The sequence below is a fragment of the Convolutriloba macropyga genome, chromosome 12 (genome assembly GCF_964194025.1).
Source record: "Convolutriloba macropyga chromosome 12, txConMacr16.3, whole genome shotgun sequence".
NCBI classification, from domain to species: Eukaryota; Metazoa; Xenacoelomorpha; order Acoela; family Convolutidae; genus Convolutriloba; species Convolutriloba macropyga.
Genome location: NC_134479.1, coordinates 30,140,189 through 30,164,316, shown reverse-complemented (window position 1 = coordinate 30,164,316; position 24,128 = coordinate 30,140,189). Strand labels below are relative to the sequence as shown.

General features: G+C 34.8%; 1 protein-coding gene across 10 annotated transcripts in view; it reads left to right on the top strand.

The window, feature by feature from the left end:
• LOC142350842 (neogenin-like) overlaps positions 1–24,128 on the top strand; it is a 97,374-nt gene that overhangs the window by 7,712 nt on the left and 65,534 nt on the right. For 2 of the 10 annotated variants that reach the window (XM_075402810.1, XM_075402808.1), the window contains exon 2: positions 18,998–20,031. In XM_075402810.1, the coding sequence (XP_075258925.1) occupies positions 19,992–20,031 (40 nt within the window). In that variant the 5' untranslated portion in view covers positions 18,998–19,991. Of the gene's footprint in view, positions 1–567; positions 880–1,677; positions 2,373–18,328; positions 20,032–24,128 lie in introns of those variants that run through there. The other 8 variants (XM_075402803.1, XM_075402804.1, XM_075402802.1 and 5 more) reach the window with 8 other exon arrangements.

The following is a 24,128-nucleotide window of genomic DNA, read 5'->3' as shown; positions in this document are numbered from 1 at the left end:
TATTAAAAGCGGGCATTTTAACTAAGCTTCCTAATACCTGCTGTTAAGAGTATAGATCTTTTTTTGACAGTGGCTGAACATTTTTCCCTATAATCTTACACAATAGCTGTAGGCGTACGCATTTGAATATTAGCCCCCCCCCCGCACCCCCCACACACTCGCTGCTTTATCTTATTATCCATGACAGAAGACGGGAAGGGGGAAATCAGGCATAAACAAAAATACCAGGCACAAACAAAAACAAGGAAAAATAAACCGCACACAGCTCCAATAAATTTGCCATTGTTTATCTGTCGATGTCGCACAGATCTCGAAAAATTTCCTTTTTTCAGCATTTCATTTAAAATTTCATACCCAACTCTTGATAAATTTTTCATCTTTTGATAAAAAATAAATTTAATAAAGCGGGTCTGTTTGGTGTGAAAAATTGCTGAATTTTTTATTCGTCTGTAGGAAAAATTAAAAATTTCGTTGACAGAAAAGCGATAAAAAAGCGTGAATAAGTGAATTAAAGACACGCTTGGAGAAAAATAAGCGCATTGAGTGACTTTCTACAATTTGTTGTTTTCGCTCCATTTGTGAACAAAATGGTCCGCCTTTTTGTTTTGTTAAAATCGCGTCAATTTTGAGCTATAATTTCTTATTTCTTTATATTTCCCCCTAGTTGTTTGTTCTTATTATGGCGTATAAACTGCACAATTTAAGAGCTATATCAAAAACACAATAAAGAAATTGTCAATGCATAAAACTATAGAAAAAACACCCCCCCCCCTTCTGTTTTATTTTTACTATCACTATTTGCTAAAATTGACTTTGTTTATCGAGAGACCATAAAATGTCGGTTTTGAATTTTCAAATAGACTCTATATAGGTTTATAGGTTTATCATTTTTGTTATTTTGCAGCAGTAAATTTCAGAAAAATCCGCGTTTCATTTTACTGCAATTTTTGAGGGATAATGGTAAATAATGGAAATTATTCCAACCACTTAAGAGCTTGTCCAAAACCGGATTTATCGAATCTTCCTTAAAATAATCCCATGTCAAATTTCAGTCAATAACTGACTTTTGGATTCCGCAATTTACCGGGATAACCTTTTAGTTTTCCCAGTTCTCATTATCCCCAAATAACAGCATTACCCCCCCCCCCCGGCCCTAACCCCTCCCCCGCCCCTCCTCCTCAAATGCCACCCAAAAAGACTTCTTGTTGAATAAAATACATCATAGCAATAACTACTGACTCAACTTGTAGGTGTAAGGCCATTTAATGTCGACCACCCAACGCAAAAATTTGTTCAAAAATATAACTGTGAGCTTAGCAGAAACCTCAAAATTTTAGCAAAATCAAAATAAATTGCAAAACTTTCCACTTAAGTTATTCAGACAAAGCAATGCAGTTTTTTAAAAAATGAGATTTAAAAGATTTTGTCTGAAATCATAAAAAAATTATTCCGTAAATAAAATTCTGCTTTCTCAGTGTTCTGCTTTTTAAAACAACAGAAAAACAATCGCCCGTAAATACATAAATAAGTGAAAGTCTTTGTAACAGCAAAGCGCTCCTGTTTAGTAGACAGCTTACAACTTAGTTCGCCCTCTGCCCCCCCCCCCCCCCTGAGCCCTCCTTGTTCACTCTTCTCCCCTTTCGATCATTTACAAGCTTTCCTGGAGAAGTCGAATATCACAAGGCATTAAAAGTTAAAATAGGGAGAATATATTCTATATTTTCGGACTATAAGAGCGATTTTAACAGCATTTTCCCAGATTGGGAAAATTGTATTTCAGTCTCCCGACCGCCTTAAAATCTGAGCACACTTAAAATTCGTCTAATTCTACTCAAAACCCGGTTTGGCAACGGGTTATTTTATTATTCAGCCAACCCAACGAGCGTGAAAAAGCAGCCGGAATTTTACAAACCCGGACTTTGTAAATCCAGTTCTTGCTATGCGAGCCGCGAATTAAAATAAATAAACAGGAAACTATTCCTTAAACATTTACCAAGAGCGCCAACATTTAAAACTGTTAGAAGAGGGTTTATGGTTATATATTTTGCCCATTTTGCCCAAATAGTGACAAAAAAACACCGTTTAGCTCTGTGTCAAATTTTGACATTAGAAACTGTTGCAATTGATATAATGCATTAGATAAAATTTCGACTAATAGCTTTATTTATAACTCATTTTTATCACCGAATATTTACCATTTCTGCCGTTTGACCTCTTAACTTGGTTATAAATTAATTACCGAACTGATAAAGTATTTTATTGGCAAAAATGACACATACAAAGGCACATTTTACGTGAAATCAATTTTATGGCAAATCAATTTTGAACTCTGCTTTGTTACCTACAAGTCAAGAGTTACTTCATGAGGTAAGGTAAAATTCCCCTTCTGAACTAGCGGTTGGTTCCGCCTTTTTATTCAAATATCCTTTTCGATCAGAATTTAGTTACGCTTTAAAATAGTTTTCTCGTGCCGTTCTGTCTCTGTGAGTGTGTGTGTGTGTGTGTGTGTGTGTGTGTGTGTGTGTGTGTGTGTGTGTGTGTGTGTGTTTGTGCGTGTCTGAGTGTGTTTCCCTGTATAAGTGTGTGTGTGTGAGAGAGAGCGTTTGTGTGTGTGTGTATGTGTATGTGTGTGTGTTTGTGGTTGTGCGTGTGTTTTTGGATGTCTGCGTGTGTTCTTGTGTGTGTGTACGTGTATGTGTGTGCGTGTTTGTACGAGCCTGTGTGCGCATTGGGAGACTAGTTTTGCGTGTTTTTGTGCGTTTGAGATTGTGTGTATGTGTGTATGTGTGTATGTTTGTGTTTTTGTGTTTGTGTGCGTGTTTGTGCGTGTCTGTGTGTTTTGTGTGTTTTGGGTGTGTATGTCTGTGTGTTTGTGTATCTGTTCAAACTTTTACAGGCTGTGTACTATTTTATGGTTAAACCTAATCAGCCAAGCTACTCAACCGTCGAGCTTGCTCAACATTGCAAGGACTACTCAATCATACGGATTCCTACGTTTAAAAACCAAATATACGAATAAGCTCCTAATTAGGAAAGACCAAACGTACCACTCTTTTCTTAGGTTTGAAAAACGACCCAATCAAAAATTTCGCTCTATTCGAAAACCGAACATTAATACGATTTTTTTCGTTTCATGACAAATATTTTTGTCCTTAACATGTCAGCCAATTTCCAATAAATTCTCTTTTCCTACAACCGATCATAACAAGCATTTCCTACGTTTGACAACCAATGACATCAATAAATTTCATCTTGTGAAAACAGAGCATTTGGACCATTTTCTACGTTTAAAACCGAGGACACCTTCAGTTTCCTGTTTTCGATAACAAAACGTGATTGCGAGTATTAAACACAAAGTCTTTTATCGTTCAAACAGACACTTTCCTTTTTCAAAAACAGTAGTTTGCTCTCTAGGGAAACAGAAAAAAAAAAGAAAAAAAATGATTACCTCAAAATAGATCGATGAAAAAAGTAGTCAAATTGCGGGTGAATTTTTTATTTTTCTGTCAGTCAAACTGAAGTAAAAAAAGAGTTAAAAATCCTTAAATAAAACCAACAGCAGCAAAAACTAATATGTTAATCATATTTTTATAACAATGATGTACATCAAAGTTTACTCCGCAAGCAAAGATTGTTGTCTTTATTTAACGAATATTTCTTGAAAAAATCAAATACGAAAAAAATTGGCTCAACACTTCAGGTCCCAGGTTATATATTTACTTCAAAAAACAAGAAACAGTTCTCAATTGTTTCATTTAAAGCAATAATTACAAAAAAATAGCTTTGTGATAGTTTACAATGATATTTCAAGCATTGTAAATAGTTGTTCCGACCCCTCTTGAGGGGAGAGGAACTACATACTCAAATGGGTTTTTTGTTCAGTCAATTTTGGCCGATCGATATAATTATCATAGAGAGTTGAGAGAGGCATCTTTAGAAAGCCAGTCCAGCGTAGAATATGGAATTAAAAAGATCTTTTCAATTTTTGTTATTTAAAGGGGGTTATAGAGGTTTAAAGTTTTGTGAATATTAGCTGTTTTATTCACATTTTTGACCAAATTTGCGTAATTTTTGACCAAATTTTCGTCAATTTTGCCAAAAATATATTAAAATTGTAAACTGTTTTGCTATAGATTTTATCTCTAAAGATAGAGGAGGGTTGTTGAATTGTTCGATCTCAGTTTTTTATGGAATTTACGCCAAAATTTTTCAAAATTCAGACTTTTTTTCATCAAAAATGGGATCAAATTTGCTTTTTTAGCCAACTTGCTTTAAGTTTGCTGGAAGTAGACACCTCAAAACTGCGGCCAGATTCCTTCTAAGCTCAAAACAGAGCTAGTTGTACTCCCGCTGGCTTGAGGAGTCTTCTGGAATTACAATTTTGCCAATTTTTTGAAAATTCAAACTCGACAGTTATACAAAATCTTTTGTTTTGTTTGACAAAAAGGAAAATTGTGTATAGAATTGATCTATTTCGCAACCATTTCAACAATTCAGTATTTTGATAGACGCACAGCAACATCTGGGCAGATCTTGATCTCACTATGGATCCTTATGATAATTTTTTTTTAGATTATAATGGGGCCTGGCCTTTTTTTACAAAAAAATGAGACCCAACGAGATAACTTTATGGTTTCAGAGTTAAGCTCCTGGTTTTTGTGGCTCTGACAAATTGTTTTCGTAAAAAGTTTTTGGACTTCTTTCACTTTGCATTCATTTCTTATACTTTTTGTAGAACAATGATTTAGTGTCCCCAGTCAAAGATCCAGTTAGTTTTTAGAATGCATAAAAGAACCTAGACATTTTTTTCTGTTGTTATCAACTGTGTGTTATGATTTTATATATATTGTTTTGAGAAAATATCGTTGAATTTTTGAACTTTGCCATTATTTTATATAATTTCTCTCAACGGGCGTAGTCTAAGTAAAAACAGACCGAAATAGACTTCCTGTGAGTTATAAATTAATGTCGGCAACGGCTTTATATTCAACTAATGGTTTCTTTATTTTGGTACTACGCGTTTTCCGTTTTCCTTTCATTTTTGATCAAAGTTGCAATTTTTATGAGTTCATTTTGTTTCTTTGTCGAATTATTATATTATTCCCAATCAAAAGAAGGCATTGTAGGGAAAATGCACAACGATAGAAAAATGTTAGAGGGATATGTTAATTGTTATTGTTGAATAGTTTATGCTTTTTGAGCTGAGACACAGTCATCTCGCAAAACTTTGTGGCATTTTTGCCCATGTTTGTCTTTCTTTTTGTTGATGTGCGCCATATACCCAATAACAATTGATCCTAATTGCTTTCTCAAGACGTATAACTGAATCTAGTTGAAGATTTCAAATTATAGCTGCCCGTTTTAATGAATTTCAATTTAAATTTAAAAAAAAAGTTAGATCTTTTCAGCAGTCTCCTTTTTGCTTTTATTTTTTTCGCCATGCAACTCAATCTCACTTATTAGAAGTCTCAATTACTTTTCGTGATTCAAACACTTTTTTGGCGCCTCCTTATACGTTGTGACTGATTGCTTTCAGCATTTAGTTTCATAAAAGTTTTCGAGATTTCTATACTGTTCAGTTTTTGGGTTTCTTTTTGATGCCATTTCTAAGTAGTACTTTTATATAAGGAAGTCTCGTTGATATTAAGATGAAGGGAAAATAATGATTTACAGTTTTTTCAGGTAGCATTTTATAATTATAGTGAATTCAACAGTGTTACGTCGTAAAATTGCAGTTTTGGCTTCTTTATTTATTTGATTTTTGTGGGCTCCTGACAGGTTTTGGCTTCTTTGTATTTGATTTTTTGGGCTCGTGACTTAGTCTCATTATTAGTAAGCCCAATTCGCTCCCTTTGGTGTTGACACTTAATCCATCGCTTTCTGTTGTAATCCTAAGTCTGTTATGACTTTTGAAAATATGTTTTCAATTATAAATTTGAGTTTTTCAGCTTCTTTTTTAATTAGTTTTTCGGTCGATTTGTAGATCAGTCCTTGTAAACACATGTCACAACCCGTTTCGAGTGAGCTATAATTTACAACGGTTTTAGCTTCAATCATTTGTTTCGTGGCTTTGCTACTACTGTTACTACGAGATTTCATAAAATGTTACATTTTTATATATTTGTACATTTCAAAGATTTTTTGTTTTTTTTTATATTATTGCAATAATCGTTGATCCCATTGGCTTTGAAATTTTAAGCACTTGAACATTGGCCAACGAAATGTCTCGGTTTTTTCTTATGTAGATATAAATGAACATTTTAGTGGTTTCAGTTGAAATCTAGTGTGTTAATAACTTTAAAGATTAATTTTTTCAAAAGGGAAAAGTAGTTTTGAACTTCGCACCTATTTGCTCTTTTTTTCGAACTGTTAACCAGTCGCATTGGGGACAGGTCTCATATCTTTTCCAATGGAGTATAGCTTAAATTGTTTTGTTTTGGTTTTTATCTGATGCGAGGTTGATTTGTTATGATTTTTTTATTATAGACATCGATATTTAGTCGTAAATAATGTTTGTTGTTTGATTTTTATTATTGTCCTTCCTAGTAGTCCTATTATCAACAACTTTCGTCGGCCCTCTAGCGTGGCCTATCGTATTTCATTGGTTGTTTGCTCAACGACGAGTATGTTTTTGAAAGTTTTCTATCTCATCATTTGCTAAGCCAATTAAGTCAAGAACGTGTATGAGCGGGGTCCGAACATTATGTGCGTACGCACATTACCGAGCCTCTTTGTTTCATATAGACTTAAACATTATGTGAAGTGAATAAAAACACATGTTTGATTTTTTTGTGTAATGCATGAGTAGATCTTGATTAGTGAAAAACAAAAACGATTTTTTTAATAGTTTTTCACCAGTAATTAAAGATTATATTATTATTAGAAAATTAAGTATTATGCTTCGTACACATGTCTGATGTCATTCTGGATGTCACCCTTTGCTGATTTTCAACAAATTAGTTATTTAGAGCTTATTTTTTTAAGTCCGGCGTTGTTGTGTAAAAAATGGATGAGAGGCTTAAATACTTACCGAGTATGTTATTTTTAAATTATTTGCCAACATTAAGTAAAATATTTGTTCATCGAACCAGAGTGATGTCAGTCTCATCCGTTTGCTCCAGCAAAACGTCGATGAAAGCTTAATGGATAATTTTTTCCATAAAGTGATCTCAAAATTCCAGACACATTTTCTTACATCAAAAAAGAATCGTTACCAATTGTGGTCTTTATACCGGACCAGATTCCCATCGTCATTTGTTAATGTTCATCATATCCTTTGCGTAAAAAATATGTGATATATTTAGTTGTTAAGAACCACCTAAACCGGAAAAATATTTTAAAATAACTTCCAAAAGTTAAGCTTTGTAGTGTTCGCAATGAGAAATTAATTTGGTTTATGAAAAAATTCCTGGCATTGCTGTAGTGCTTAAAATATTCCCTTTGTTGTAAAAAAAATTTCAAAAGAATGCTGCTGAATAAATATGCTAACGTCCAATTTTTTGTGACAAGCTAAGAAAAAATTTTTCACTGATGTTTTGAACGTTAAACAAACTAATGTTTTTAAAATGAAGTGCACAAACATTGGAATAATAGCTTTTTGTTATTTTAGTAGTAAACTTAACCCCAGTCGAGGCCTCGACTTCTGAAAGGACCACTAGCAGTTACTATTAGCCATTAAAAGACGGTTCGAGTCCGATTTAAGCCGTAAAATATTGCCTCGATTTAATAGAATTTCATCAATTGAATGTGTAACTTGTTGGGTTATGGACTTTCGCAAGCGGAATAAAAAGCGTTTTTAACTAAGTAAAAGAATTAATTTCTCAAATAATGAGAGAATAACAAAATGATATTTTACAGAAGAATTTAGAGATTTACAGGAGAGATCTGATTATTAGATCAAGATGGTGATTTGAATTTGGGGATGAAAAAGGATTCAAAAATCAGCTGTATATATACCCATTATCAGTGTGAAAAAGTCAAGATACAAAACTAATCTTAGCACCGTGATTTATAGTGGGGGTCGCAAAGGTTACCCAATATGGTTTGCTTCTGCAAATCAGTCGCAAAGGGAACCATAAAGGGAATGCATTTGCACTTTTCTAAGAATTCATTCACACTTCCGGAGATATCATCATCTTTTAATACATGCTGGGAAGCTTTTACATCACTTAATCTAACTCTAATAATAGTTATCTAGATTAACCAATTTGAACCGAATATTGATTCTCAGCACCATTTCTTGACGATTCATTTATATAATTTCTTTGATCGAAGTCATATTGCTTGTCTTTCTAATCTGGTAAGTCAAACTTTCTTTCTAATTCTCACTAAGTTTAAGACTATAGTTTGATCGATATTCTAACACCCCCACTCAGACTTGAGCTGATTGCGTAGAGTCTGCTCCCATCAAAACTGCTCTGAATGTTTCCACTTTCGAAACGGGTAAGGACTTTGTGAAGATGTCCGCTGCCATTTTGTCTGTAGGGACGCAATGAATTGAAATAGTCCCATCCTCAGTCTTGTCACGAATGAAGTGAAACTTTGTTTCGATGTGCTTGCTCCTTTTGTGCATGACTGGGTTTTGGCAGAGTCTGATACAACTTTGGTTGTCCTCTCCAATTGCTATTGGACGTTTCTGTTGGATGCTAAAATCCTCTAGAAGTTGTTCCAGGTAAAGTGCTTCCTGAACTGCTGCTGCCATGCCCTGATATTCTGCTTCTTATGAAGAAAGAGCAACTGTGGCCTGCTTCTTGACACCCCAGCTGAGTGCTGCGCCACGTCCGTTGAGCTTGAAGTAATAGCCCGTTGTTGATTTTCCGTCGTTCACGTCTCCAGACCAGTCTGCATCACTTTCCCCACTAAATCATAACTAACCTCTTTTGTGTAAGTAAGTTTTAAATCTTTTGAACCTTGAAGATATCGCAGAAGTCGTTTTACGCACATCCAGTATTGATTGGTAGGTGCATTCATGTGTCTGGACAGAATGTTGACTGTGGACATGATGTCTGGCCTCGTCTGTTTGGCCAGATACAGAAATGATCCAACCAAGCTTCTGTAGATCCTCTGGTCCACTTCTTCGTCTCTGATCTGTGCTGTCTGAAGTTTCAAATTCAAATCAGCTGGAGTTCTTGAGGGTTTGCATTGATCCATTTGAAACCGCTCAAGCATTGTTTCTATGTAGCGTTCTTGGTCGACTGTGACTTTGCCCTCTTCTCGTCTGATTCTTAGACCCAGAAACCAGTGTAGTCTCCCTCTGTCTTCCATGTGAAAGGTTGCTTCTAGTGCCTTCTTGACATCAGAGACCACTGTCATACTTCTTGATGCTACTATGATGTCGTCAACCCAGACCAAGATGAAGGTGTGATCCTCTGCCTCTGATCTTGCGAACAAGCAGTGATCGTTCCTGCTTCTGGTGAACCCCTGTCTCAGTAGGAAGTTTGCCAGCTCTTTGTACCAGTTGTTAGCAGCCTGTTTCAAACCATAAATTGATTTATTTAGTCGACATACTAACTTCTTCCCATCTGATCCGCGTTTTACAAACTCCTGTGGCTGTTGCAGATACACTTCTTCCTCGATTGGTGAGTGCAGGAAAGCAGTCTTGACATCAAATTGGTGCATCACATGGCCCTGCTTCGCTGATAGCTGAAGTAGAATCCTGAATGTCTCTGGCTTACAGGTAGGCGCAAAAGTCTCAAAGTAGTCCAGTCCTTCCACTTGTTTGAAGCCTTTTGCCACATAGCGCGCTTTGTATTTGTCCACTTGACCACTGGGTCCCAATTTTACTTTGTAGACCCATTTGCTCGGTATGACGTCCCTGTCTGTGGGTGGTCTCACTAGGTTCCAAGTCTCGTGTCTTGGAGTGCCTTGACCTCGTCCTTCATTGCCCGGTGCCACTGGTCCCAATCGTCACCTTGCTTGGCTTCGTAGACTGTTTTGGGTTCCACATAGTCGCCCTCAGTCACAGCAAGATGGGTCCTGACTTCTCCAAAAAATTGCGGAACATTCCTTGCTCGTGTCCCTCGTCTGGGCTCTGCTCTGTCCGCGTATTCCAGTGCATCTTCATTGAAGCCAACTGTCTCTAACTGTGAGAAGTCTTCTGTGTCACTGTCTTCCAGTGACTCTGAGTCTCTGTAACTCCCTCTTGTTGCAGTAGATCCTTCATCTAGTGCTGTTTCTCCAACATCCGAGGCTTCTTGTCTCAGTGTTGTTTCTTGAGTATTCACGCTCCCTGCGTCATGCCACTCCTCCTTTATTGCAGTAGATGTGTCCTGTCGTTCTCTGTTGTCGTCATCTTGATGACCATCATCTGGGTGCCAGATTCCCAGTTCCGACCCATCATCTAGTAGGTCAGCCGTTTCTTTGTTGTCAGGGGTTGAGCACACTTCAGACTCCTTGATGATCACATCTCGAACTGCCATCACCTTGCGTGTGTTGGGTATGTACACCAGGTATCCGTTTTCTCCTTCAGTGTAACCCACAAACTTTCCTTCCAGTGCCTTGGGTTCAAGTTTGCTGACTTCTCTGTCCCTCTTCCTCATGAAGACTGTGCAACCAAAAATAGATAATTTACTAATTGAAAGCTTAGGTTTTATACCTCTCATCAGCTCTGCTGGGCATTTTTCTTCTCCTCGTCTCACAACCAAGTTTCTGATCCTTGCTGCGTGAAGAATTACTGCTCCCCACATCATCTTGGGAAGTCCTGAGTCAATGAGCAAACATCTTGCCATCTCCAGCAGTGTCCTGTTGCACCTCTCAGCTAACCCATTCTGTTGTGGCGTCTCTGGTATGGTCTTTTCCTGTAGAATGTCTGCATCTAAGCAGTACGTCTTGAACTGCTCTGAGAGAAACTCCTTCGCATTGTCTTGCCTCAGCTTCTTGGGCGTCCCCACACTGAGAACAAATTTCTTCAGGCTGGCCAGTGCTTCACTCTTTGCCTTAAGCAAGTCCACAAACACTAACTTCGTGTACTGGTCTGCAAACACTATGCAGAACCGGAACCCTGACAGTGACTCTACTCTGAAAGGTCCCATCACGTCTGTGAACACCCTCTCCAGCTTCTCTTATGCTTGGGTCTCTGCAAATCTTGGTACTGGAGTCTTTGTGATCTTGGCCAATGCACACACATTGCATACATCATCGAATTCCCCCACTGTTTCTGGTGCATTCCTAACCACATCCGCTTGATTCAAATGACCCAATCGTCTGTGCCAATTCCTTGCACTGTCAAGTTTCACGCTGTTGGAACTCATCTTGAATTCTAGAACGCTGCAGGGTAAGTAAAACGAATTATTTTCTTGTGTCAGTTTTACCCGAGTTCCCTTCTGGAGTTTCATGCAGCTGTTTCCTCTCTCGAAAGTGAAGCTATGTCCCCACTCCGTGCATCTTGAGATTGATAGGAGGTTTGAAGAATAGTCCGGCACACACAGAACATTTTTGAGTTCGCATTGGAATTCCCCTTTGTTTGAGGGTATGCTGATCCTCACACAGCCTCTGCCCACCACCCTGGAAGCCTCTCCGTTGGGATTTCTGACCACTGATTGAATGGGCACAAAGTCCAGGAACGCATCGATGTTCGTCACTATGTGATCTGTACAACCACTGTCTACTAGCATGCCTGCTGTCTTCCCCTGGGCAAGAGCTGCCCAGCATTCCTCGTCTGGTGTAGCCAATGTTGGACCCATTGCCACTAACTCATGTTTGCCTCCATCTCTTTGTCTCTTGCATGCCCTGTATAGGTGACCCTTCTCACCACACTTGCTGCATTGTGCTGTCTCCTTCTTCCTGCAGTCCTTGGCAAAGTGTCCAGGGATCCCACACACAAAGCAGTTTCCTTTCTTGGGTCCCTTCTTGAAGTCACGCTTCACTGCCAGTGCCACTGAACCACTTTGTCCCTTGTGTCTCTGCACCGTGCTCTCATGAAAGTTCTGCAGCCTTTTCCTCAACTCTGTGAAGTTCGTTGCCGGGTTGAAGCTTTCCTGTATAACAAAACTTTCATACCTCATTGGCAGACCATTGAGGACCAAGGCGTTGAAGAGGGTCTCTGAGACTGCTTCCCCTGCTTCTTGTAGCCTTGTGAGCAACTCCTGTCCTCTGATGAAGAAGCTGTCCAAATCCTCAGAATCCTCGAGCTGCAGTCGAGCAAACTGTGCCACTAAAGTCACCACTGTCGGCGTCTCCACACTCTGAAATCTCTCTTGCAAAAGCTTCCAAGCCTTTGCTCCATCTCCAATGCCGTCGTCTCCCACACAGTCATGTCTCATCAGCATGAGGGTTGTTGCATCTAGAGTCAGTGCCAAATGGCACCACACATTGTTCCGTTTCTCCTTGATGTCTGCAACTTCCTTCTCATATGCATCCTTCAGCACCTTGTCGTTCTTCTTCTCATCATTGGTTGCCCCATTGGCCAGTGGCGCAGGCTCATTGGGTTGCTCCTCTGTCCCCAGTAGTGATTAGTAGAGTCCCTTCGTCTGCATCATCGCCACAAATCTTGTGCTCCAGATTGGAAAGTCCTGTGCCTTTCCTGTGTAGGTCAGCAGCTTCACTGTCTGTTGATCCATTGAAGTTTGAGCAGGCAAAGCAGTTGTGAAAAGAAAAACAACTAAGCAGAACTAAACAACTAAGTACTAAGCAGAAAAGGATTATGACTGTCAACAACAAATTGGTTTTGTTTTGGAAATCAATTTTATGACTTAGAAAATTGCTGGGCCCATAACCTGTTGGGTTATGGAATTTCGCAAGCGGAATAAAAATCATTTTTAACTAAGTAAAAAAATTAATTTCTCAAAAAATGAGAGGATAACAAAATGATATTTTACAGAAGAATTTAGAGATTTACAGGAGAGATCTGATTATCAGATCAAGATGGTGATTTGAATTTGGGGATGAAAAAGGACTCAAAAATCAGCTGTATATATACCCATTATCAGTGTGAAAAAGTCAAGATACAAAACTAATCTTAGCACCGTGATTTATAGTGGGGGTCGCAAAGGTTACCCAATATGGTTTGCTTCTGCAAATCAGTCGCAAAGGGAACCATAAATGGAATGCATTTGCACTTTTCTAAGAATTCATTCACACTTCCGGAGATATCATCATCTTTTAAAACATGCTGGGAAGCTTTTACATCACTTAATCTAACTCTAATAATAGTTATCTAGATTCACCAATTTGAACCGAATATTGATTCTCAGCACCATTTCTTGACGATTCATTTATATAATTTCTTTGATCGAAGTCATATTGCTTGTCTTTCTAATCTGGTAAGTCAAACTTTCTTTCTAATTCTCACTAAGTTTAAGACTATAGTTTAATCAATATTCTAACATAACTGAAATTGATGTCCGCGATTTGGACTCATCAAATTTTGCTCACCATTAAACAGCGTCTTAACTTTGGCTCGATCTCAATTTTTGCTGTTGAGTTTGACTCGACCATTAAAGCTATAATCGACTTCTATTCTGGTACCTGTTTTTAAAGATAGCTGTAAATTGGTAAGTTTTGAGGCCTGATGGCGCAAACACAATTTGGTTTATAGAAATATTTCGGCTAGACTGATAAAAATAATTGCTCTATATTTTTGCCATGGTCATCAGCCATGTAACCAAGAACATTATTTGTCCCCTTTGACTTTATATGGCTTTTCAAAAAGTCCGCCGACTCGCCTCGTGATAAGGGAAGACTCTACTTTACCTTATTTTCAATTTAAAAAAAACAAAAACGACAAAAAACGACGCTACTGTTGCAATATGTGCGCATATCATCGTTCATTTTACTTTACCGGAGATTGTCAGTTCAATGTTCTGAATTGCTGATAAACTTTTGAGAATCGATCTATTTTAAGAAAACAAGTTAAATATGCGAAATTACGTCTCCATGTTTGGAAATTCATTTGTCGTCTTGTTTTTGTTCCAACCCTTCTTGAGGGGGGAGGAACTATATACTCAAATGGGTTTTTTTTTTCGTTCAGAAAATTTTGACCGATCGATTTATTCATCGTAGAGAGTTGTGAGTGGTATCATTGTGAGTGATAAGACTGTCCAGCGTAGAATATGGAATTTAAAAGATTTTTGAATTTTGTTTTCTAGAGCGAATTATCGCGGTTTAAATTTTGTAAACATTAGAGCAATTTGTGTCATTTTTATTCACATTTTCCGGAAATTTTGCTAAAACATGACAAATTTGTCGGCAATTGTACTGTTGATTTTACTTTTTAAGGTAAAAAAGTATTTTTTACTATTTTTTATTTAATTTCTTGACAAAAATTTTGGCTAAAAATTTCAAAATTCAGAATTTTTCATAAAAAGTTGCACGAGATAAGCTCCTTTACTCCACATTGATAAATTTGCCGGAAGTACACACCAAAAAAACTAGCACAATTATTGTAAACTACCAAGAATGCTATCTCTACTTTTACTCCATTAATAGTAGTCTGGAATTAAAATTTTGCGGTTTTTTGCTAACTATATTCTATGATTATCGAAAACGCAGCAATTCTAATGATTTTTGACTAAAAATTTATCTAGATCTGTAATTTTCGAAGCATGTGAGGGTTTTAATGGAGAAACAACATTTTTTAAATTTTTTAATGGAGGAACAACAATATTTTGGTTCAATCTTGAAACTGTTACAACCTAAATGTAATTCAGATTGTAATCCTTCGTTCTTTAAAAAGAAATTCGACCTTTTTTATGTTAATTAAAGAAAGAACAATTCAAACCAGAGCTCACAGCTGATAGTCAACTTGGTTTCCTAAACAGTTCCAAAATAAAATCTAGCTTCTTTACTCGAAAGATTATGGTCATTTTAACTTTTAAAAATGTTTTTAAATAAACAATGGCTTATTGAACTTTGACACTAATATTTTGCTAATGTGGTCAAATTGTAGCTCATTGTTAGCAAAGAAAGAATGCTTTTTCTTCTGCTTTTTACTAAATTCAAGTTTAATTGTTTCCCGGTTTAACGCTTTAAGTTAGTGTGTTCTGAATTTGATTTAAATAGATTTCACATTTTTTTTGATATTTTGGCATTGGCCCATTTTTCACATTTTTCACCTATTTTTACATAATCAAATTACTCTCAGCTCACATAAAACAGCATTGGCGTTAAAATATAGCACACATGAATCTATAAAATTTTCTGAAAGCATAGTTTATGGTTTTAACGGCTTCGACACCCTAGTCTCGAAGAATTTATTTGCTTTTTTAAATTTGCCTTCAACTGTCGTTTTTACTTTGTCTTTTCAGTCGAATGAAAATTCTTGGACAATCACAGGTCTCACTGACTTTTTATGAATAAACAAATGAGCCTGTATTGAGATTTGAGTAGATATCTGACGGCCTTCATGACTTTGAAAACAATTGTTTTCAAAAACAAAAAAAATACTTGATTACTTCGAATGATTCTTCTTTATTGTCAAGTTGTTAACCAGTTTCGTTAAAAACAGATCACTTATGGCATTATTCTGGTCGAGGGAAAGTGCGACTGTACAAAACCAAATGTTTTTAAAGTTAGTTATGAAATTACCGTCATCGACACATGTTCTTCACAAAAAATTAATCTATTTTTTGTGTTTGTCCTTATTTGACAATCGTATTGTAGAGGTCAGACGCATTCTGAATACATACAGTCTCAAGCGCTACTTTTGGACGAATAAAAGAGACAATTTAGCAATTTCATTTTGTAGCTAATGGCTTTCATGGCTTTGAAAAAAGTTTTTTTCGAAAATTACATAGTGTTGCTAATTTTTGCCATTTTTTCTCCTTTCTTGTCTACTTCTTACTACTTTCATTAATGAGATGTTGCATTCCACATTATTGGCGTTTGAGGATGCTCAATTGAACATTTTTCGAGGAGCAAAATATCGCTTTACATCTTCGACAGCGTTTTCTGTCAGGTTTTAATTTAATTTCTGTTTGTTATCTCTTTAACTTGTTTGTTTATTGTTCTTTTTGTAACCGCATAAAAAATTGAATAATGGCAAGTTTAAATGCCTTTTTCTATAGACGTTTATGATCATAAAAATGTTGGATATTTTCAATTGCTATCTATTGGTTTGCATAACTTTGAAATTAATTGTTTTTGAAAATATATGCCAATTTTTCAACTTTGCTGTTTTTTGTTCCTTTTTGTATAATTGTTACCGAGCCTTATTATGGAGTCAACCCATATCTATTCTAATGAAGCACACTTCATTTTTTTTTAGTTTAAGTTTTACATGACGCTATTTTGAACTTGTTTTTAAAAAAATTTGACCTTTTTATTAAAAAAGGACATAAAGTTTTAGATGTAATTGATGTTCAACTTGACTTCTTTTCCTAATAATGGCTAATCTCATCAATCTAATGCGACATTTTTTACTCTAAAGAGTTATTTACGTTGGAGGCAATCTTTTTCTTCATATACTTCTTTTTTTAAAAATACTCGAATTTTTGGGGGTTTTCGTTCTGTTCCTCATTATGCCAAAAAATGCGGATGTGCTGGGTTGGTACTTTATGTGTAAACGCACATTACCGAGCCTCCTTTTTTGTTTCCGTTTTTGGATTAGTGACAACAAAAACTGAAGAGAAAATTCGTGGATGTTAGTTTAATTATTATTGCAGAATTTTGTCAATCTATTTTGAAGCTAGATAAAGTCTGGTCCTTTGCTTTCACGTTTTTTTCTCAAGCAAAGATTTCAGTTGGTTCCTTTTCATGGCACCACCTTGTTTCATACCATTATCAGCTGTTCAAAGTAATGCTGGAACTTTATTTTCGAAGCACAAAAAAACTTAGCTTTTTGTTAATTTCAGCATACATTCAGCATGTAAAAATTGCTGATTGTTTCGAAAAAATTCAGGCGACCGCAAAAATATGAAACCAACTTTTATTTTTGCAGACTGTTTTGTTAACTGAGCATTCATTATGCAACAGGAAATCAAAGAATCTATGTCTGAAAATGTTTACCGAAAACCGGAAATATATTTCAATTGACAATGAACTGGAAAACAAAATAAATCAAATGAAAATACTTTATCGAAAATGTCAACACTGCGGTAGAGTATTTAACTTACTTTTATTGCAATTTCCGGACAATTTAGCAAACAATAAATTTAGAAAAGTAAAATTAATTATGCGCAGATTTGCTGATACGGTTCAATTTGAGTTCCTTCTTTAAGTGAGAGCTAATTATTTACGCAATTCTGACAGCAGAATTTTAAAATTTAAAAAAAATAAAAGATGGATATAATTTGTAATTGATCTTGCTTATATACTTGCTCTTGTATTTTACTTGCTCTTATGGCAAATGTCAATCAAAATCAAAATCAAGCTGTTTAGCTCATCTTAAATAAGTCATTAAATAGGCTATCCTATAAATAAACATACTTTAAAATAAACTTACTTTAGAAAGTTAGAATATCCTTTTAAAATCATTCCACTCGTGTATACTATTATTATTTTAGTAATTTATCAGTTCATAACACTTGGTTTATGACAAAATTTGCAATATGCTATTTATAAATTTATTAACTAGAACAAACTGCCTACATCATAAAGTTTTTCCTCTTTCTTAACAAAAAAACCAAGTCATGAATAATTCAAGTTTCTATTTCTTTTCTATAATAATTTATTGCGGCGGTTCATTGCATGATTAAATTCATTATCATCAAAGCAAAGCATTCATTAAAGTTGGATTGTAAACCCGTAAAGATTATGAATTAGTTAATCTTTAACTCAGGTTAGTAAACATTTCTCAGTCGCACGTCGATATGATACTGTATAGCCTTTTGGCCATGATTAATTAGGGTATTTATCTTTCGAAATATTTGGTTTGGCCCAGTTCGAAAGAAACGGTAGGATTGGTTAAGGTTTCTAAATTAAATCGTTTAATCTAGATATAAAGCTGCAGTTTTAACCTAAAGTTTAATCTAAACGCGGTTAACCTGGAAAATATAATTCTCATTCGGGATCTCCGAAAATTGAAGGGTCGGTATTGTGGAGCTGTGTCAAATAATTAGAAAATTTTGTAGAAAAAAAATAACGAATTTTGTTGATGACTTTGACAATAATGTGTAGATTTTCCGGGAGGACCAATTTACCAACCATAAAAAACCAACCAAAATAGTCAATAATAGTTTGTAAAAATCTCCGTAGTATGAACTTGCTGTCATTTGTAATTTTCCATATTGGTCCGTTTTATGGTTAGTAAGATTCCATAAAAAAATATTAGGCTAATCGAAAGGATTCTTATGCCAATTGAACGTTAGTTTAGGGCTAATTTGTCTCGTTTTCGGGCCAAATAAATTTGGGTCAGACCCTAATCAATTTTATGTATTGTAAACATTTCAGCGTACCAACTTTAGCATAAAGCAAATTTCGTGCTTCCACGCGTGAAAAGTTTCCCTAAAAGCGCCTGTTTCAAAGATTAACTCAAGTGTATTTCGCAATAGAAAAAGACAAGTCCGAATTGGACATGAATTAAAACCAAAGCTTTTGTATGTGTTACTTTACGACTTTTACTGGACCGACGTTTTACCAAAACCAAACATGGTGTTAGTTATAAAACCAACTTATTTCTTATCATAGCTATTACGAAACCAAACCAACACCATTAATCGAATTCACAACAGTTCTGTTATTTCACGCAAGTAGGAAGATTTTATATTTCCCCCAAATTTGCCACCAAATTTTGCCCTGATCTTGAAGCTACACTTGGTTAATTTTGTAGCGCTTTGGTAAGCCCATTTTTGACGCAATTTTGAGATCTTATCTGTCGCTAAAAGGCTGAAAAGCCATTAAAGAAATTCACAATTTTAATTCCCAACGGCTCCAAAATTTCCACCTGCGACAAAAATTTGTGGAATTAATACCCAAAATTTGAACTTAAAATTGACCAAAAATCTAACATTAATCCTCCTCTTATCCCAAATTTTTGTCAAGATTCGCATAGTTTTCATTTTTCATTTTCTCCAATTTTCGGTTCAGATTAATCAGTATTTTAATTTATTTTGCTTTGTTTCAGCCGAGGAGAAAACTGGACCAGATTTTATCAAATTAACCCAAAATTTCAGGTGATTGCACAAAAATTAATTCGCGCGACAATATATGACGTATTTATGATTTCAGCTTGTCAAGTTCAATTAAAATAAATCCTAAAATCATACGCCATATCTTATTTATTGCAGTATATTGTTTTCACTCTATTGTTTATTTTCCCTAGGATAAATTTGTTGTCATTATTTGTCTTTAGAAATCCTTTATTTCTTTCCTTCCATCAACGGTATTAATTACAACCCCATTTACAATACATTTCCTTACTCGAGTAATTCCACCGTTGATTGTAAAATTTACCTGTTATCATAACGCCAGTCCTGCGTTGAATTAATTCCTTGCATTCTGTGTTATTTGTTTTCAAAGCGAGGGATATAATTTACAAGGAAAAAAACTTGGAAAAGGAAAATTGTCCGCGAAAATGTAATTTATGAATGTATTAGTCATCAACAACACTAAAGTACGTGCAATTTCAAATGGAAATGAAATCATCCAATGAATTTTAATATATGATTACATCCTTTTTGTTCACGGCAAGACACCGATTTAATCTGTGAACAGAAAAAAAAGTCCAGCGAGATAAAAAAAATAAAAATTCAACTCACCACAGACCGACTGAAGAAATTCAATTCCTTTCCCCCAGCGTGAATTTCCATGTTTTAATCCACCGTCTTCACAGAGCGAAGGAGAAATTTACTGGGAAAAGCAAAAAAAAACATGGATATTTTATTGTAATATCCCTTACTGTGTATACGCTAGCCTGCCTATATTTTACAGTTATACATTTTACAACTATTCAACGCTCGCCAAACGGATTTTTTGCTTTCACTTTTCTTTAAAATTTGTTTCTATTTGCATAATTGTGGTGTGTCCGATTTTACAAATTTATTCAGACAGTTACCGTAAAAGTTAATATATTACTCTCAGTTTTTAAATTTGCGGGCGTGCTTTTGTATTATCTTATCATGGTTCTGGTGCTATTGGTGCTATTTTCGTCGCTTCATGGTAAGAAATTCTTTATCAATTTTCAATTGTAATATCTCGACAGGAAGCGCTCGTATAGAGTCAAAACTGTACTTAAAATGAGTCATTTGCTTATCAACCGAAAAGTTGAGAAATTGAGGAAAACGCAGAATATATCTAAATGGAACAAGGAGGCTCGGTAATGTGCGTTTGCACATAAAGTTCCGACCCCGCTCATCTACATTTTCCAATTAATTGTCTACCAAACGAGGAAGAGATTTTAAAAAATAACATACCGTTCAACAAACTACTAAATGAATAAAACAATCTACATCAGAGGATCGATGAGACCTGTCATTAATATGACTACCAGAAAAGACGGCGTTAAAATCAAATAATTAAAATATTAATTACGACCAAAACTTGTTGTCCATTTTTCAAAAACATTAATAATCAAATCAAAATGGCATCAGATAAACAAGATTAAACTGTACTTCATTAGAAAGGAAATATGGGAATTTTCGTCAATGCGACTTGTTACCAAGTCGACAAAAAATGAGCAAAAGAGCAAAGTTTAATAAACCGTGGCTTTTTTCAAAAAATTAATGTCAAACTGATTAGAAACAATGTGCATGAACTGAAATCATTGCTAGATTCATTTATTCAAAATGAGAGAATCAGTGAGACCTTTCATTATCAAGGATGTGTCATATGACTAGAAAAAGAACGAAAAAAGCAGTCAAAAACTAAAAATTCAAAATTTGCCCAAAAACGGTGTCCCAGCCAACTAAACATTAACCTGTTCACTAAGATCATTTACACTTTTCAATTGCTTTTTTTTCAAATGGCCAGAAGACCGCCCATTATTGTGATTTAGTTCATTGGATAAGGGTTTTGACTCATCTATAGAGATACTAAAAAAAACTGACAGAAATAAGATTGGCAAAGCCCAGAAATCCCATATCTTTTTTTGACAAATAATTTCATAATTCACGGCCAACATAAGCTAACCACTAAATGAGTAGACACTTTATTTTGCAACTTCTATGAATGCAAATTGCGCCTGTTATTAGTGATCGTAACTTATAGGGCTACAGAATATCTTTGAATACAAGCACAACTAAGGAACTTCACAAACAACTTTAAAAAACCACAGTGTTAAAGCCCGTAATTTTATAAGTTATTAACCGAGGGAAAATGCAATCTTCACTTGCGTCTTTCTTGAGCATAACGAAGTTTTTCTGTGATACGACTATCTCAAAATGACAACAAAAAAACCACAAAAACTAGAAAGTATCTAAAACTCCCAAAACTCTTCTGAAACAATTTGTATAGTCCCTAAAGACATCAGTCAAAACCTTTACTTAGCAGAAAACTATTGATTGATTCATCAACAAAATTAAGGAGATCTTTCAATAATGACGCTAATTTAGGATAAAAATACAATGTAGTAAAATACGAAAAAAAAGACGAAAATCAGAACGAAAATGGAGAAATGGAAGAAAACTTTAACTTTTTTTCAAAATAAATAAATAAAAAGTCAATGAAACCATAAGTTTTATGTTGATATCAGTTATTATATATCTATAGTTGGCCAATGAGACCTTTACCCAAATTTTGCCACACGACAACAAATACTAACAACAAATACAAAGCAAAAGTAAAAAAACTATAATAAACTCTTCAAAAGAGCGGTATCGCAGTCCTTAAGGCTATGAAAACAGCAAATAAATTCAATTGAGAACATTGCAATTATTTTTTCAGTTTGATTGTTAAGTATTTTGTCAACTTACAAAGAAACGCAAACAACAGCTAAAATCACAAATTTTTGTACGAAAACTCGTAGCACCCAAAACCAGGAATTTGATTTCTTTTTGTATGTGACAAAGGTTTTGTTTTAATCCTATAGGAAAAAAAACATTAAACGAAATTTTCTTGAGAATAATCTATAGGTAGACAGAAATAAGATAAAAGTATTGACAATTTCAAAAAATCACTGATATTTTCGTAAAACAATTATTTTCAATATCATAAGAGACAATAGATAACAACCGAATGCACAGTAGAGGTTCAACTAGACCTCTTGAAGAAACCACTTGGATCTTTGATTGGCTCGAATTATTACTCAGTCTAAGTGTACTAAAACTCTTCATCAGAGCCATAACAAACTATTAGATTCTCTGGAAACAAATTATACCCTCATTTGGACTCATTTTTACGCAAATGGGAGCTGTCATAAATGTAGCCATGATTTGAAAGTTCTGTCAGTAATTAGCATTAAAAAATAGTAACAGCAAAATATTTTTGAATAAAAGGCAGCATTAAAAAAGTTTTCAAATTTTCCGATTGTAAGCATCCATTATGATATCAAACGTATCCCTGATTTTGGCGCGCGTCCAGAAACCACCCAAGTGTTTTAAATATTTGCGAAATAGACCAACTGATAACTGAAATTTTTCAATGATCAAAAAAGAATGATACTTATTGTATAATTATCAATTTAAATTTTTAAAAAAACGGCAAATTTTTTATTATAAGACTTTATTAGAAGTCTTCTGATTAGAATTCTATCAGAAGACTTTTATAGGCAGCCAGATTTCAACTAACTCTCTTTTGGGTTTTACGGAGATTGTTTCAGAGGTTTTTAGGTCTCCAATTTCGGCAAATTTGGAGAAAGTGAGCCAAAAAAGCTTATTTTGTTCAACTTTTGATGAAAATCGTCTGAAATTTGAAAATATTGCTCAAATTTTAAGCCAACAAAACCTCCAATCAAACAAATCAGCAACGCTCTTTGATCTCTAATGGTAACAAAAACACCACTCTACCGTTAAAAATTGTAACATATTTTTATTCGGATTTGCGCCAAAATTTGGCAAAAATTATGGAAATTGTGAATAAAAATTGTCGAATATCCGCAAAACTTTAAACCTCGATAACTCCTCGTAAAAATTCAAAAATGTCTTTCAAAAATTCAAAAATATCCATTTTCAAGATGTCCATGCTTTTTAATGATTCGACTCACAAATCTCTACGATGAATATATCGATCGGCCAAAATTGACTGAACAAAGAAACCCATTTGAGTATATTGTTCCTCCCTCCCCACTAAAGTGGGGGTCGGAGCAATTATTTTCTTTCTGCAATCACTACATCAGTTAGAGACTAAAATTTGAGATAAATTTTGGTCGGCGTGGTATTTTTCAAGAAACACTTCGAAAAACAAAAAGATAAAAACCTCATGAATCAAAAATAAAATACGAGAAAATTAATTTTAAATACGTTTTTTCACGACAAATATTTTTTTTTCAAATTTTTTGTTTCCTGAACAACTTTCCTCATTCTTTGCAATCAATCATCAATATATGTGCTTTTTTGTAGTTATTTTCATATAGATTTTGAGTTGTAAAGATTATTTTGTTTTTGAAAATTGCATTTCTAATTGAAGTTGCATTTATAAAGCCTTCTTCGAGTTTTAATCTTTAATTTCCAAAGCACGAAATTTGCAGTTGATTTTAATGCACTTTTGTTTTGTGTTACTTTCAGTATTTTGAAAAGACACTATTTTAAGGACACTTTTTAAAATGTTGCTGTGATATTAAAAAAATTTTGTTGAACAAATTAAATCACCTCTGAATTAAATAAAGTTAGATTAGTTATACGACTCATGGGTTGCACGTACAGTAATATAAGATTCCATTTCATTTTAGGTTAGCTGAATTTAACTAAACTCCCTACCTTAGATCGTCATTTCAGACCATCTTTCTAAATTTTTTCGATGTTTTTTCTATTACATTTTTGAAAACTTTTTAGTCACTAACGTTTCTGTCATTTTTCATTTTTCTGCATTTATTAGATCCCGATGAGATTCTTGAGTCATGCTTTGCTATCTCAATATCTCAATTAATTAGAGAATCAAAAAGGTTCAGGTTTGTTCGTGCGCGGATTTTTTTGGGATATCTTTAGTTAAGGAAAGTTTCAGTGTTATGGACAACCCAAATTACAAGAAATAGACCAAATGACTCCATTTCAGTGCATCACCTTTTAAGAAGACAATAATTATGTATAAATGCTTTCAGTGAAATTAAAACAGATTTCTTAATATTCCAATTTCAATAAAATCGATTACTTTTGTGACATCTT